At 45.1% G+C, this 15,956-nt stretch overlaps 1 protein-coding gene across 4 annotated transcripts in view; it reads left to right on the top strand.

Annotated features, from left to right (window-relative positions):
* The window catches only part of LOC138647409 (sodium- and chloride-dependent creatine transporter 1-like), a 63,148-nt gene that overhangs the window by 20,853 nt on the left and 26,339 nt on the right, over positions 1 to 15,956 (top strand). For all 4 annotated transcript variants that reach the window (XR_011314966.1, XR_011314965.1, XM_069736392.1 and 1 more), the window contains exon 2: positions 2,851 to 3,099. Coding sequence is in view for 2 of the 4 variants with exons in the window: in XM_069736392.1 (XP_069592493.1) it covers positions 2,851 to 3,099 (249 nt within the window). In the remaining 2 variants the exon portion in view is untranslated. The remainder of the gene's footprint in view (positions 1 to 2,850; positions 3,100 to 15,956) is intronic.

Below are 15,956 nucleotides of genomic sequence, written 5' to 3'. Positions count from 1 at the left end.
GTTCTATTCTGCATTCACCCCAAGGACAAGACCCATGGAAATAACCCAATGACCTTGCTGTGAATTGGTAATGCTCTCGTTCACTCTGCCCCCTCCCCCACCTTTCCTTATGGACCCTTTTGTTTTTCTTCTGTTAGGTCACAGTAAAGCAGCCAGTGCCGTGGTCCTTTGATCTATGGACTGATAAATGTTTTCTACATAAGAGGTTTCTTTAAAAAAAAAAAAAATACTTCAATGTTGAAATCGATTTTCTCTAATACAATTATCCATATCCCCTGCATGCACATAGACTTTAATGCTCCTATTTTTTTCTTCCTGCGCCCACCACTAGGGGGAGCCAAGGCTGCCTTCATTAGACGAGCCATCTAAATTGGGTTCTAATCCTCGCATGTGATCTTTGTATTCCAATCTTTGATTCCACATGCCACCATTACCTCCCTTGCAATTGTGGCAGCGTCCCTGGCATAATATTTGGTCTTAATTCTTGTGATGTCAGTTTATAGCCATTGCATGAAATAACAATGTGATATCTGCAGCATCGGCGTTGTCTGATATCGCAGAGACCTGTCTGATCTCTTTATGCCGCTCTCAACCAACTCTAATTAATTTAAGGGCTAATTAGGAGATAATCGTTAACCAATCAGGGTGCAATTACAAGGTTTATTTAATTTGTGTTCTGCACGGGGCAGATTAATAAGTTACAACATATAATTATTATCTGGGAAGTGAGTGAATTTATGGAGGAGTTATACCTTGGCTTCCAGGGTGGAGACCCTTGTATATACATTGGCTTGCAAAAATTTTTCACCCCCTTGGATTTTTACCTATTTTGTTACATTATACCCGTTTCTATATTTTTATAATCCGATTTGTGTGTGATGCTTCAGCACTAAATAGTCTAAGTAGGTAAAGAGAGAAAAAATACAGGCATAAATTAAATTTCTGGGATAAAATAACTAAAAATTGGCATGTGCGTATGTATTCACCCCTTTTTGCTATGAAGCCCTTAAAACGTTCTGGTGCAAGCATTTGCCTTCATAAGTCCCATGCTTAGTAACAGGACGCCCCCTGTGTGCAATGTAAGTGTCACATGTCGGTCAGTATATACACTTTACCTTCTCTGAAAGGCCACAAAGGCTGCAACACCATTAACAAGAGGCTCCACTAACCATCACCTGGAAGATCAAGGAGAGCTCCAAACACCATGGTGGTGTTTGGAGATCTCCTTGATCTTCACGGTGGTGTTTGCAGATCTCCTTGGCCTTCATTGTGGTGTTTGGAGATCTCCTTGATCTTCATGGTGGTGTTTGCAGATCTCGTTGGCCTTCATTGTGGTGTTTGGAGATCTCCTTGATCTTCATGGTGCTGTTTGGAGATCTCCTTGATCTTCATGGTGCTGTTTGGAGATCTCCTTGATCTTCATGAAGACCAAGGAGATCTCCAAGCACCATGAAGGCCAAGGAGATCTCCAAACGAGTTCAGGACAAAGATGTTGAGAAATGCAAGTCAGGGTTGGGTTATAAAACAAACAAAAATTTCCCAATCTCTGATGATCCCCCAGAGCACCATCAAATCCATTATCATCAAATGTAAAGAACATGGTGCCACAAGAAACCTGCCAAGAGAGGTCTGTCCACCAAAACTCTCAGCTCGGGCAAGGAGGGCATTAATCGGAGAGACAGCACAGAGACCAAAGGTAACCCTGAAAGAGCTGCAGAGTTCCACAACAGAGACTGAAGTATCTGTCCATACGACCACAATAAGCCGTACACTCATTAGAGGGGGGAGAAAAAAAGCCTTTACTTACACAAAATAATTGCAAGGCTCATTTTGAGTTTGTCAAGACATGTGGGAAACTCCCCAAATGTATGGAGGAAGGTGCTGTGGTCAGATGAGACCAAAATTAAATTTTTTGGCCACCGAGGTAAAAGCTATGTCTGGCTCCAAACCAATACAGCTCATCACTCCAAGAACACCATCCCCACAGTGAAACATGGTGGTTGCAGCATGATGCTGTGGGGATGTTTTTCGCCAGAAGGGATGGGGAAAATGGTCCGAGTCGAGGGGACAATGGATGGCGCAAAATACAGGGATATACTTGAGCAAAACCTGTTTGTCGGTCAGTGGTTTGAGACTGAGACAGAGGTTTTGACTTCAGGAATGGGCACACGTCCCACTGTGGAAAGCTCAGAGACTTATCCAAAGTGACTTTCAGCTGTAATTGCCTCTAAAAGAGGCTCCACAAAGTGCTGACTTTTGGGGGAGGGGGGTGAATAGTTATGCACTATGAAGTTTTCAGTAGTGATGAGTGAATGTGCTCAGATGATGTGTTATCAGTGTGTGTGTGTAACTCTACCTATATATCAAATATAAAAAGGACGTGGATATTTATGTATTGTTATCCGTACAGGGCATGAGCTTGCGATCACTCTTACTGTGGCATGCCTTACCAAGGTTGTTCTGTATTTAGTTATATTGACATTTAGGACAAAATGGCAGCAATGTAGTCTTTGGTGGTCTCTCAGAGGCCATGGCCTCTATCGGTATCCATCAATCACACCGCAGAGGGACCACTTGCAACTGGTGTACATTCACACTGGAACCAGACCATTAACTGTAAATACCCATCAGTGATTGGCGACATCTAAATGATTAAACAGCAGCAATCTGAGCGAGTTCCGGTTGCTGCTGTTATAGGTGGACGTAAGATGCATTGATCTGACCCTGACTGTGACATGCGGGGGTTAAAGGGAAGCTCCTGTTTGGGAGTAATTTAATTTTTAAAACACATGTGATAATTATAACCGTAACATGGCCAAATGTTTGTTTGTTTTTTTTGCATTTCTACAGAGAAAGATGGGAGCTCCAGTGCCCCAGAAATGGAGGGATCTGAGACAGGAGGCGGGGGGGAAACCGTCCCAGAAGAAAAGGCAGTCATCGCTCCTCTGGTGCTGTCCGCTATGGGCCCAGTGAAAATACCCATCCCAGAGAGAGAGACATGGACTCGTCAGATGGATTTCATCATGTCCTGCGTGGGTTTCGCTGTTGGTTTGGGAAACGTATGGAGATTTCCGTACCTCTGCTACAAGAACGGTGGAGGTAAAGGGTGAACACATCCATCTACTATCCACAACTGTATCATATATTTTACATCAATCAAAAATAAATGAACGGCAGAATAATAGAAAAATAGTAGGTGCAAAGCCTCCCAAACAATCTGGTTGTAATATAAAAGTACAAAAAAGGTTCTGGGCTGATAAAAGTTCACTTTTTCTTTTGTAATCTTTGTGATCTGTCTTTCATAAAATAAATACATACAAGTGATTCTCACAAAATTAGAATATTCTCAAAAAGTTAATTTATTTCAGTTCTTCAATACAAAAAGTGAAACTCAGATCACTCTGTAATGACCAATATATATTTCAGGTGTTTATTTCTGTTAATGTTGATGATTATGGCTTACAGCCAATGAAAACCCAAAAGTTATCAGTAATTTAGAATACTTTATGACACCAGCTTGAAAAATGATTTTAAAATCCAAAATGTTCAGTAAATGCTTTCAATACTTGGTCGGGGTTCCTTTTGCATCAGTTGGCGTGGCATGGAGGCGATTAACCTGTGGCATTGCTGAGGGGTTATGGAAGCCCAGGTTGCTTTGATAGCAGCCTTCAGCTCGTCTGGTGTCTCTCATCTTCCTCTTGACCATACCCTATAGATTTTCTATGGGGTTAATGTCAGGCTAGTTTGCTGCCAATCAAGCCAATTGATACTGTTTGTAAACCAGGTATTTGGTACTTTTGGCAGTGTGGACAGGTGCCAAGTGCTGCTGGAGAATGAAATTTCCATCTACTTCACACTAGACTTTGGAAATCAAGGTCCCCGAGTCTGGAGGAAGAGTGGAGGCCACAATTCAAGCTGCTGGAGGTCTGGTGTGAAGTCTCCACAGTCAGTGATGGTTTGGGGAGCAGTGTCATCTGCTGGTGTAGGTCCACTGTGTTTTACCAAGACCAAAGTCAGTGCAGCCGTCTACCAGGAAATTTTAGAGCACTTCATGCTTCCCTCTGCCGACAAGCTTAATGGAGATTGAGATTTAATTCTCCAGCAGGACTTGGCCCCTGTCCACACTGCTACAAGTACCAATACCTGGTTTACACACAATGGTATCACTGGGCTTGATTGGCGGCAAACTCGCCTGACCTTAACCCCATAGAGATTCTATAGTATTGTCAAGAGGAAGATGAAACACCAGACCCAACAATGCAGACGAGCTGAAGACTGCTATCAAAGCAACCTGGGCTTCCATAACCCCTCAGCAGCGCCACAGGCTGATCGCCTCTATGCCACGCCGCATTGATGCAGTAATGGATGCAAAAGGAGCCCCAACCAAGTATTGAGTGCATTTACTGAACATACATTTCAGTAGGTGAGCATTTCAGATTTTAAATCATTTTTCAAGCTGGTGTTATAAAGTATTCTAATTTACTGAGATAATGACTTTTGGGTTCTCATTGGCTGTAAGCCATAATCATCAACATTAACAGAAAGACACGTGGAATAGATCACTCTGTATAATGACTCTATATAGTATGAGTTTCACTTTTTGTATTGAAGAACTGAAATTAACTTCTTGATGATATGCTAACTTGGTGAGAAGCACTTGTATAATATATGATAATATATGTGTGTATATATGTATGTATAGTATGTGTGTGTGTGTATATATATATGTATATGTGTGTGTGTATATATATATATATATATATATATATATATATATATATATATATATATATATATATATATATATATATATATATATATATATATATATATATATATATATAATTTTCTTTAATTTTTTTTTTGTCTTCTACCTATTGCTATATCTTTTTATTTCTAGTGATCTCCTTTTGATATTGTCTATATCAGGAAGTTATTAGTTCTCTATTATTCTCGGTATTGTTCATCTAATTCCTCCTTTATTCTTTTTTTTCCCCGGTTTACGTGACATTTTGTTATCTACAGACATTTACTATGTTGCTATTTGCTTTGCGGCTTATCGAGCTTCGCTTGACTCCAATCCCTCGTCAGCATTTCCCCCTTATCATTTTTTTTTTGTCCTTGCAAATGTTTTAGAGAATGTTCCGGAAGACTTTTTCTGACACAATAAATAAATATGAAGACGTTCCTTGTGTCTGCCGGGCCTTAGGAATCTACATAGTTTGCCAGATAGCTTGCCCTAAGGAGACCCCTCGCCCTCTGTGCCGCCGTTTGCAAGAAGTGACACAGTGTTCATTTATGCATCGGGTGACAACACCGGGCCTCATTGAACAAATTCCCGTGACGACCAATCAGAGGACAGCTTTCATTTCTCAAAGAGCTGTGGTCAGGTGAAAGCTGTGCTGTGACTGGTTGCTATGGGCAACAGCTAGAGGCTTTTGTTTTCGGCCTTGTTTTGTGAGGGCTTTTCTCTCGGGCCCGTCGTTCTCATGTTTTGAGTGCGCTGCTGTTATGGAGCTATTTCTGTGCTTCTTCCTGGACCTTGCAATTACCAGCGGCATCATTTGACGCGATGTCCTTAAATAACTGCGGCACTCTACTAGTCTGATCTCATGGCAAAATGTAGCCTCCTCTCCGCTGTCCTCCAGGCGTCACATTGGCTTTTAATGGCCGTACTCTAAATTGCCGAGAGACTGGCAGAGCCAACAGCCGCTCTATTGGGGCACGTGACGCGGCTCCCGTTTACTGCATGATATCTAATAATAACCTGACTTATAAACTGTTTCCTTTTAGCTTTGGTGTCATAGAAACCACATGATCCCGCACAGTCTTTCACTGAGGAGAGCAGCAGTTTGTGCTCCAGAGCTGTGCTTCCTCTTACAGGAGAACCTTGGGGCTCAGCACGGGCCAGACTAAACACATCGAAATGAGCCCCTAACCCGGTAATGGCGTTTACAGCTACAAGTTACAGAATAAAAATCACTGCAATACAAAGACTGATAATACCGCCATAAATACGTGTGCAAACCTATAACTTTATTACATATAAAGGCACATGGCATGAATGAAAGCATGTACAACCTATAGCGAGGGATAGGTAGAAAGAGCAAGGGTCTCTCAATCTGTATCAATATGGGTCTTTTCAGAAGTGCTGGTGCTTTTTGTGCATATGGAAGACAATATACAGTTGTGGCCAAAAGTATTGACACCCCTGCAATTCTGTCAGATAATACTCAGTTTCTTCCTGAAAATGATTGCAAACACAAATTCTTTGTTATTATTATCTTCATTTAATTTGTCTTAAATGAAAAAAAGAAACACAAAAAGAATTGTCCTAAAGCCAAATTGGATATAATTCCACACCAAACATAAAAAAGGGGGTGGACAAAAGTATTGGCACTGTTGGAAAAATCATGTGATGCTTCTCTAATTAGTGTAATTAACAGCACCTGTAACTTACCTGTGGCACCTAACAGGTGTTGGCAATAACTAATTCACACAGCAGCCAGTTGACATGGATTAAAGTTGACTCAACCTCTGTCCCGTGTCCTTGTGTGTACCACATTGAGCATGGAGAAAAGAAACAAGACCAAAGAACTGTCTGAGGACTTGAGAAACCAAATTGTGAGGAAGCATGAGCAATCTCAAGGCTACAAGTCCATCTCCAAAGACCTGAGTGTTCCTGTGTCTACCGTGCGCAGTGTCATCGAGAAGTTTAAAGCCCATGGCACTGTGGCTAACCTCCCTAGATGTGGACGGAAAAGGAAAATTGACGAGAGATTTCAATGCAAGATTGTGCGGATGTTGGATAAAGAACCTCGACTAACATCCAAACAAGTTCAAGCTGCCCTGCAGTCCAAGGGTACAACAGTGTCAACCCGTACTATCCGTCGGCGTCTGAATGAAAAGGGACTGTATGGTAGGAGACCCAGGAAGACCCCACTTCTTACCCCGAGACATAAAAGAGCCAGGCTGGAGTTTGCCAAAACTTACCTGAAAAAGCCTAAAACGTTTTGGAAGAATGTTCCCTGGTCAAATGAGACAAAAGTAGAGCTTTTTGGGCAAAGGCATCAACATAGAGTTTACAGGAGAAAAAAGAGGCATTCAAAGAAAAGGACACGGTCCCTACAGTCAAACATGGCGGAGGTTACCTGATGTTTTGGGGTTGCTTTGCTGCCTCTGGCACTGGACTGCTTGACCGTGTGCATGGCATTATGAAGTCTGAAGACTACCAACAAATTTAGCAGCATAATGTAGGGCCCAGTGTGAGAAAGCTGGGTCTCCCTCAGAGGTCATGGGTCTTCCAGCAGGACAATGACCCAAAACACACTTCAAAAAGCACTAGAAAATGGTTTGAGAAAAAGCACTGGACACTTCTAAGGTGGCCAGCAATGAGTCCAGACCTGAATCCCATAGAACACCTGTGGAGAGATCTAAAAATGGCAGTTTGGAGAAGACACCCTTCAAATATCAGGGACCTGGAGCAGTTTGCCAAAGAAGAATGGTCTAAAATTCCAGCAGAGCTTTGTAAGAAACTCATTGATGGTTACCGGAAGCGGTTGGTCGCAGTTATTTTGGCTAAAGGTTGTGCAACCAAGTATTAGGCTGAGGGTGCCAATACTTTTGTCTGGCCCATTTTTGGAGTTTTGTGTGAAATGATCAATGTTTTGCTTTTTGCTTCATTCTCTTTTGTGTTTTTTCATTTAAGACAAATTAAATGGAGATAATACCAAAGAATTTGATTGCAATCATTTTCAGGAAGAAACTGAGTATTATCTGACAGAATTGCAGGGGTGTCAATACTTTTGGCCACAACTGTAAGTGCAATAGTGCAGAGCCAGAATGGAGTCTAGGAAGTATTCCAATTTTGAGCTGCACCTAATACGACATGTACATGACTTATGAATTGCTCTTGTCCACAATTCCCCAGGAGAGAAACCATGAGGAAAGCCCCAACGCACGTTTCGCGTTGGCATCTTCAGGGGGTCATATTTAAGTGTGTCCCAGCTGGTCTTAAATAGACTCTAAACTGGATGTGTGCACAGGTGATCTCGGTATTGGGGCGCATGTGTCCCATCAGTAGCACCGGAAGATGCATCATGTCCGGTCGCCTATGGCGGTGCGGGTCATGTGGAACTACCTGATGGCATCACTGATTTGCATACGTCATTCTCGGGTCCCGTCTGTAATGCCCCGGCAGTCAGAGGACGGGGAACATGCGCACAGATCACTTCCTACCTAAAGAGGGAAACGCACAACCACTGCAGTAAGCGCCATATTATGTATGGGCATAGAGAGGGCAAATACACACACACACACAACTCCAACCACCGGAGAATGGGCTGGATGGGGAATTCTATCAGAGCCCCTACTATGGCCCGAAATTATAGCCACATCAGAGAAAGTGGCAATGTGCAAACCCCACCGGTAAAGTGAAGACCTCAACTTCAATTGTAAAGTACGGTAATCAGACATAAATGCCATCACATTACATATAACAAACATACAAATAAGTGAACAGTATTAATTCAAGGTTCTATACATAAAACCACTTAATAGGATGCATAGACATAAGAGTAATAATGACATAAAAAAGGGGGAAAAGTGAGTTACTACATTGAGATGACGGGCCATGCATATAGCGTGGTATTCAGTGGTGGTCGGTCATTCCAGGGTCCCCAGCGCTTGTGGACGATAATGTAGAATTGATGATTGAATGGATACGTGAGTAATCATACATATCAACAACTATTAAAAGCTGGAAACAAAACATACAATTAAAATAAAACCAGGGATCCATATATCAAAGGAAAGGGGCAAAACTCAATTGTTTAAACCTGCCGCCACCATAGTGTCAATGATGGAAATCCATCGGCGCTCTCTGTGCGCGGATGCGTTTAGTATCCCCACCTGTATACCATCAATGCCCCAGGTTGGGGTTGCAATTGTGGTGCTGTCTAAAATGGCGCGGGATCGTTTTGAGAACAAGAATCGGTTATGTCGCGTGCAGCCATGATGTCTGGAACATGCTCCCGCGTCCTCGCACGCCGTTCCCTAGGTGTTAATCCAATATATATTGTGCAGCGGGCATAGTATGTAACACATGACGCGCTGCACGTGATGTAATCTGATTCTGTACTATTTTTGCCCATTCGAAAATGTGAAAAATGTTGCCCGAGCATGATTTTTTACATAAGCAGTCACTTCTGGGAAAGAAACCTGTCTTATGTTTGCCTGCATTAAAAGTGGTGGCTGCAGGTAGAATGAATCGGTTTTAGTACAGGTTCTATAAATCTGAATGTAGTGTGCTCCACCTAGTGGTGGCTGCAGGTAGAATGAAGCGGTTTTAGTACAGGTCCTATAAATCTGAATGTAGTGTGCTCCACCTAGTGGTGGCTTCAGGTAGAATGAGGCGGTTTTAGTACAGGTCCTATAAATCTGAATGTAGTGTGCTCCACCCACCTAGTGGTGGCTGCAGGTAGAATGAAGCTGTTTTAGTACAGGTCCTATAAATCTGAATGTAGTGTGCTCCACCTAGTGGTGGCTGCAGGTAGAATGAAGCGGTTTTAGTACAGGTCCTATAAATCTGAATGTAGTGTGCTCCACCTAGTGGTGGCTGCAGGTAGAATGAAGCGGTTTTAGTACAGGTCCTATAAATCTGAATGTAGTGTGCTCCACCTAGTGGTGGCTGCAGGTAGAATGAAGCTGTTTTAGTACAGGTCCTATAAATCTGAATGCGGTGTGCTCCACCTAGTGGTGGCTGCAGGTAGAATGAAGCTGTTTTAGTACAGGTCCTATAAATCTGAATGCGGTGTGCTCCACCTAGTGGTGGCTGCAGGTAGAATGAATCTGTTTTAGTACAGGTCCTATAAATCTGAATGCAGTGTGCTCCACCTAGTGGTGGCTGCAGGTAGTGAAGCCGTTTTAGTACAGGTCCTATAAATCTGAATGCAGTGTGCTCCACCTAGTGGTGGCTGCAGGTAGAATGAATCGGTTTTAGTACAGGTCCTATAAATCTGAATGTAGTGTGCTCCACCTAGTGGTGGCTGCAGGTAGAATGAAGCGGTTTTAGTACAGGTCCTATAAATCTGAATGTAGTGTGCTCCACCTAGTGGTGGCTGCAGGTAGAATGAAGCGGTTTTAGTACAGGTCCTATAAATCTGAATGTAGTGTGCTCCACCTAGTGGTGGCTGCAGGTAGAATGAATCGGTTTTAGTACAGGTCCTATAAATCTGAATGTAGTGTGCTCCACCTAGTGGTGGCTGCAGGTAGAATGAAGCGGTTTTAGTACAGGTCCTATAAATCTGAATGTAGTGTGCTCCACCTAGTGGTGGCTGCAGGTAGAATGAAGCGGTTTTAGTACAGGTCCTATAAATCTGAATGTAGTGTGCTCCACCTAGTGGTGGCTGCAGGTAGAATGAATCGGTTTTAGTACAGGTCCTATAAATCTGAATGTAGTGTGCTCCACCTAGTGGTGGCTGCAGGTAGAATGAATCGGTTTTAGTACAGGTCCTATAAATGAATGTAGTGTGCTCCACCTAGTGGTGGCTGCAGGTAGTGAAGCCGTTTTAGTACAGGTCCTATAAATCTGAATGCAGTGTGCTCCACCTAGTGGTGGCTGCACGTAGAATGAAGCGATTTTAAACTGGTTTAAAAAAAAAAACCCACATAAGAGGACATCGGTGTTTTATTAAAGGCATGTGGCCCAGTGACAGACTTTGCATTGGCATACAGGGAGTTTTGGGATACACTGCCATGTACGGGGTAATGCAGCTTGTTTTGTTTTTTTAAACTGCAGTAAATCAAACTGAGCTGCGTTATGATCACAGGTTAGTTATTCTGATTGTCATGTTAGAAACTGGTAGCCGTAAGCTCACGTTATATGGAGATGTTTGTACTCCTTTAATATTCATATCATAACATTACACTGGTCATAACCATTGAATTAGATTAGCGCAGCCCATAATGTCGGCCTCCCCGCTCTGTGACCTGCCTCCATCTCTCCACATAATTGCTCCTTATGTCACTTTAGTAATGCTGAGTGACCTATATAAAACCTGCAATGAGTAATCAGAGCGACTTCCCTCCTTCCACATCCACCGCCCCAGTCATACGCTCTAAAAATGGAAATCTGCTGCGGCGGGGGAGGGGAGAAAAAATGCCATTTGTAGATATCGCTGCGAGGTGGAAGAAGCGTGGCGCTGAATTATCCATCTGCCACAGTCTGTGTTCCTCCATAGATGTACGTTGTGTTTTGCAGTGCCTGTGTACTGTAAATGCCAGGGATGCCCCCAAGGTGTACACCAAATGCATCCATAGGCCTCGATTCACCCAACCTGCAATGTCAGAATAAAGCGATGGCAATGAGACCGCAAATTCTGCCGCAGAAAATTGGCGGCATAAATCAGCATGGATTTTTTTTTTCCCGAGGATTTTTTTATTTCTGTAGATCTTAGCTTTTATAGGTCAATGAATAAATTGTAACCAGAATCTGCAAATTCAACAATTTACATGGTCTAGGTCATCAGTATGGCAGTCGCGCACCCGTCACCCCCACTGATCAGCTCTTTTGGGGTCCCACAACTGACGAAAGTACAGTGTACAAAGCCAGAATAGCACAGCTCCGCACACTGTGTAGTGGTCCTACTAAGGTACTGCAGCCAAGCTCCCGTTCACTTCAATAGGAACTGAACTGCAGTACCAAAAAGTGACCACTATACAGTATTAGGCGCTGTGGTACATTTATTTCTGGATCTTGGACTTTAAAGCTGCAATCTCAGACTTATGTTCAGTTCACTTGTCTATGTTTTAATGTTTTATTTTCCTGCAGTGTGGCCTGTGAGACTGAGACCTGCTGTTGCTGCAGCTGACGAGTTAAAATTTAGTTAACCAGGAGATGGGAGAGTGAGAGTGACACACGGGTTATGGAGAGGAGGGACAGTATGCCCTTATAGAGGGCACCACCCCTGAGGGGCAATATGAGCTGGGCAAGGAGGGTGATGGCATGCTGCCGGAAGTAGCTGTTACAGCCACATCGAGACTGTATGTATGTACACTTACACACACTGTGGAAAAGTCTTAGGCAGTGTAGCAAAGCCAGGTAGGACTGGGTTAAATCCTAGCACTGCTGGTCTTGGATGCACCTGATAAGCTTTGATTAAAGGGAACCTGTCACCTGAATTTGGCGGGACTGGTTTTGGGTCATATGGGCGGAGTTTTCAGGTGTTTGATTCACCCTTTCCTTACCCGCTGGCTGCATGCTGGCTGCAATATTGGATTGAAGTTCATTCTCTGTCCTCCATCGTACATGCCTGCACAAGGCAAGATTGCTTTGCGCAGGCGTGTACTATGGAGGACAGAGAATGAACTTCAATCCAATATTGCAGCCAGCATGCAGCCAGCGGGTAAGGAAAGGGTGAATCAAACACCTGAAAACTCCGCCCATATGACCCAAAACCAGTCCCGCCAAATTCAGGTGACCGAGTCCCTTTAAGAACCAGTAGTGCCTGTGGTCACTAGGTGGGTGTCTGCTGAATGCTGAGCAGAGTTGAGTGTGCTGCTGGTGAGTGACCAGCCAAAATGTAACATAGTAACATAGTTAGTAAGGCCGAAAAAAGACATTTGTCCATCCAGTTCAGCCTATATTCCATCATAATAAATCCCCAGATCTACGTCCTTCTACAGAACCTAATAATTGTATGATACAATATTGTTCTGCTCCAGGAAGACATCCAGGCCTCTCTTGAACCCCTCGACTGAGTTCGCCATCACCACCTCCTCAGGCAAGCAATTCCAGATTCTCACTGCCCTAACAGTAAAGAATCCTCTTCTATGTTGGTGGAAAAACCTTCTCTCCTCCAGACGCAAAGAATGCCCCCTTGTGCCCGTCACCTTCCTTGGTATAAACAGATCCTCAGCGAGATATTTGTATTGTCCCCTTATATACTTATACATGGTTATTAGATCGCCCCTCAGTCGTCTTTTTTCTAGACTAAATAATCCTAATTTCGCTAATCTATCTGGGTATTGTAGTTCTCCCATCCCCTTTATTAATTTTGTTGCCCTCCTTTGTACTCTCTCTAGTTCCATTATATCCTTCCTGAGCACCGGTGCCCAAAACTGGACACAGTACTCCATGTGCGGTCTAACAAGGGATTTGTACAGAGGCAGTATAATGCTCTCATCATGTGTATCCAGACCTCTTTTAATGCACCCCATGATCCTGTTTGCCTTGGCAGCTGCTGCCTGGCACTGGCTGCTCCAGGTAAGTTTATCATTAACTAGGATCCCCAAGTCCTTCTCCCTGTCAGATTTACCCAGTGGTTTCCCGTTCAGTGTGTAATGGTGACATTGATTCCTTCTTCCCATGTGTATAACCTTACATTTATCATTGTTAAACCTCATCTGCCACCTTTCAGCCCAAGTTTCCAACTTATCCAGATCCATCTGTAGCAGAATACTATCTTCTCTTGTATTAACTGCTTTACATAGTTTTGTATCATCTGCAAATATCGATATTTTACTGTGTAAACCTTCTACCAGATCATTAATGAATATGTTGAAGAGAACAGGTCCCAATACCGACCCCTGCGGTACCCCACTGGTCACAGCGACCCAGTTAGAGACTATACCATTTATAACCACCCTCTGCTTTCTATCACTAAGCCAGTTACTAACCCATTTACACACATTTTCCCCCAGACCAAGCATTCTCATTTTGTGTACCAACCTCTTGTGCGGCACGGTATCAAACGCTTTGGAAAAATCGAGATATACCACGTCCAATGACTCACCGTGGTCCAGCCTATAGCTTACCTCTTCATAAAAACGGATTAGATTGGTTTGACAGGAGCGATTTCTCATAAACCCATGCTGATATGGAGTTAAACAGTTATTCTCATTGAGATAATCCAGAATAACATCCCTCAGAAACCCTTCAAATATTTTACCAACAATAGAGGTTAGACTTACTGGCCTATAATTTCCAGGTTCACTTTTGGAGCCCTTTTTGAATATTGGCACCACATTTGCTATGCGCCAGTCCTGCGGAACAGACCCTGTCGCTATAGAGTCCCTAAAAATAAGAAATAATGGTTTTTCTTTATCGCCTCTCATTGGGGGACACAGGAACCATGGGTGTATGCTGCTGCCACTAGGAGGCTGATACTATGCAAATAAAAAGTTAGCTCCTCCTCTGCAGTGTACACCCCACCGACTGGCATTATACTCTTCAGTTTAGCTTAGTGTCAGTAGGAGGTGGACACGGGTCTTTCATTAGACCCTTATCTACCTCAATGTGCGTCGTTTTTCTTTCAGGTTTTCGGATGGGATACAGGGTGAGCAGTCACACCTGTAGTCCCACATTATGGACTATGAGTACGGCGTGTACTGCCACCCCGTATCCTCATAGATCCCTATCCAGGACCAAGATCCTAGCACACAAGCGTGCTTAGAAGTCCGGTCCTGGCTCCGTCCCCCACCCACTCGCCCACCAGAGCCTGTCGGTTGTGGAGACGAGGACGTCCATCAGCTCCCTGGACGTTTCATCCCCCTTTCAAGGTTAGTACCGGCGTGGGATTTTTGAGGTAAGTATCCGGCGCCGCGGTTTCCCCCCATCCCTTCCTAGAGTTTCCTGGGGGTCTTACTAGGGGCTCCCATATCCCGGGTCGCTGCTTGCATGGATTCCCGCAGCACGACCTGGGCTTGCAGTTTTCTCTGCAGACCCTCTCTTACGGATGCGGGGCCGTTATAGGCTGCCGCGCCGTTTGCCTACCAGTGTGGGCTCCGCGTTTCTCCTCCTTCGATAGGGGCCACATCTTCTCCCCGCGGCGCAGAGGCAGTGCTTTCCAGGGGGCACACAGGCGCTGCGGCCCTGTCGGGCCGGCGCGCCGCAGTTTTTGCCTGACAGGTCGGCTCGCCGCTTTTTCCGGGGCACTCAGGCGCTGCGGCCCTGACAGACCGGAGCGCCTCTTCTTCCTGCGGTGCGCTGCTCTGGTGCCGCAGGGGGCTTCTCGGCAGCAGGTTTCTCTAGCGGCGCAGCCTAGTAGGCTGCTGCGCCGCCTGTGTTTATGGCGGCGCACCTTTCCAGCGCATCTTTCCGGCGCCGCGGTTATCCTCCTCAGCCGCCGGCTCCTACTTTAGGCCCCGGCTTCTCCTGGGGCCTACTTCCGGTTTGCGCGCTCCCTCTCTTCCGGTCTGCGGGCGGGCTTTTTTTTCCCGCCCGACATATTTGTCCTGCCCACCGGCGCCTCCGTGGCTGGCTCCGCCCACTTCCTCCAGGGATTAGTCACTCTTCTGGTGTGCACTCTGCAGCAGCACCTGCTCAGCCCCGCACGTGTTTTTTACTGTGAGCTCAGCGATCTGCGCAGAACACGGCCCCTCAGGACAGGAGTTCTCCGCGGACTTGTGGGACATCTTCCAGGACCGGGTCCGTGAGTAGCTGCACTGCAGACTGACACCCTTCTCTGCCCCACTGTCCCCTAACCCACTGGCATCTTCAGGGATCTCTCAAAATGTCTTCTAAAGGGGGCCGCTCTCGTCCCCCTACTTCTTCATCTTCTGCCTTAGTCACGTACTTTGCATGTTCGTCCTGTAACAGCAAACTTCCCTCAGGTCAGTCCTCCCCGCTGTGTCAGTCCTGCAGCAACCCAATTGTTCCCACCGCCCAGGATCCTCCGGCTGTTCCGCCCGAGAGTGATCCCCCCCCATCCCAGGCTGGGCCGCCTCTGTCCCAATCGGTGGCCGATTTAACACGGGTATCTCAAACCCTGGTGTCCGCGCTGGATCGGTTACCCCTGCAGACCCCTGCCGTGGCCAGCGGGTCGCAGGAACCGCCGCCCGAGACCTCCTTGCTAAGCTACAAAAGGTCCAGACAGGAACGTCTGTCTGAGTCCTCTTCGCGTTCCATCTCGCCGCACGGCCCTCCCCCGCGGTTGGTGTCCCACCGATTCTCCTCC

The sequence above is a fragment of the Ranitomeya imitator genome, chromosome 8, assembly GCF_032444005.1.
Source record: "Ranitomeya imitator isolate aRanImi1 chromosome 8, aRanImi1.pri, whole genome shotgun sequence".
Taxonomy (NCBI): domain Eukaryota; kingdom Metazoa; phylum Chordata; class Amphibia; order Anura; family Dendrobatidae; genus Ranitomeya; species Ranitomeya imitator.
Note: the sequence above shows the minus strand (reverse complement) of the source record. Positions and strands in the feature narration are given on the sequence as shown.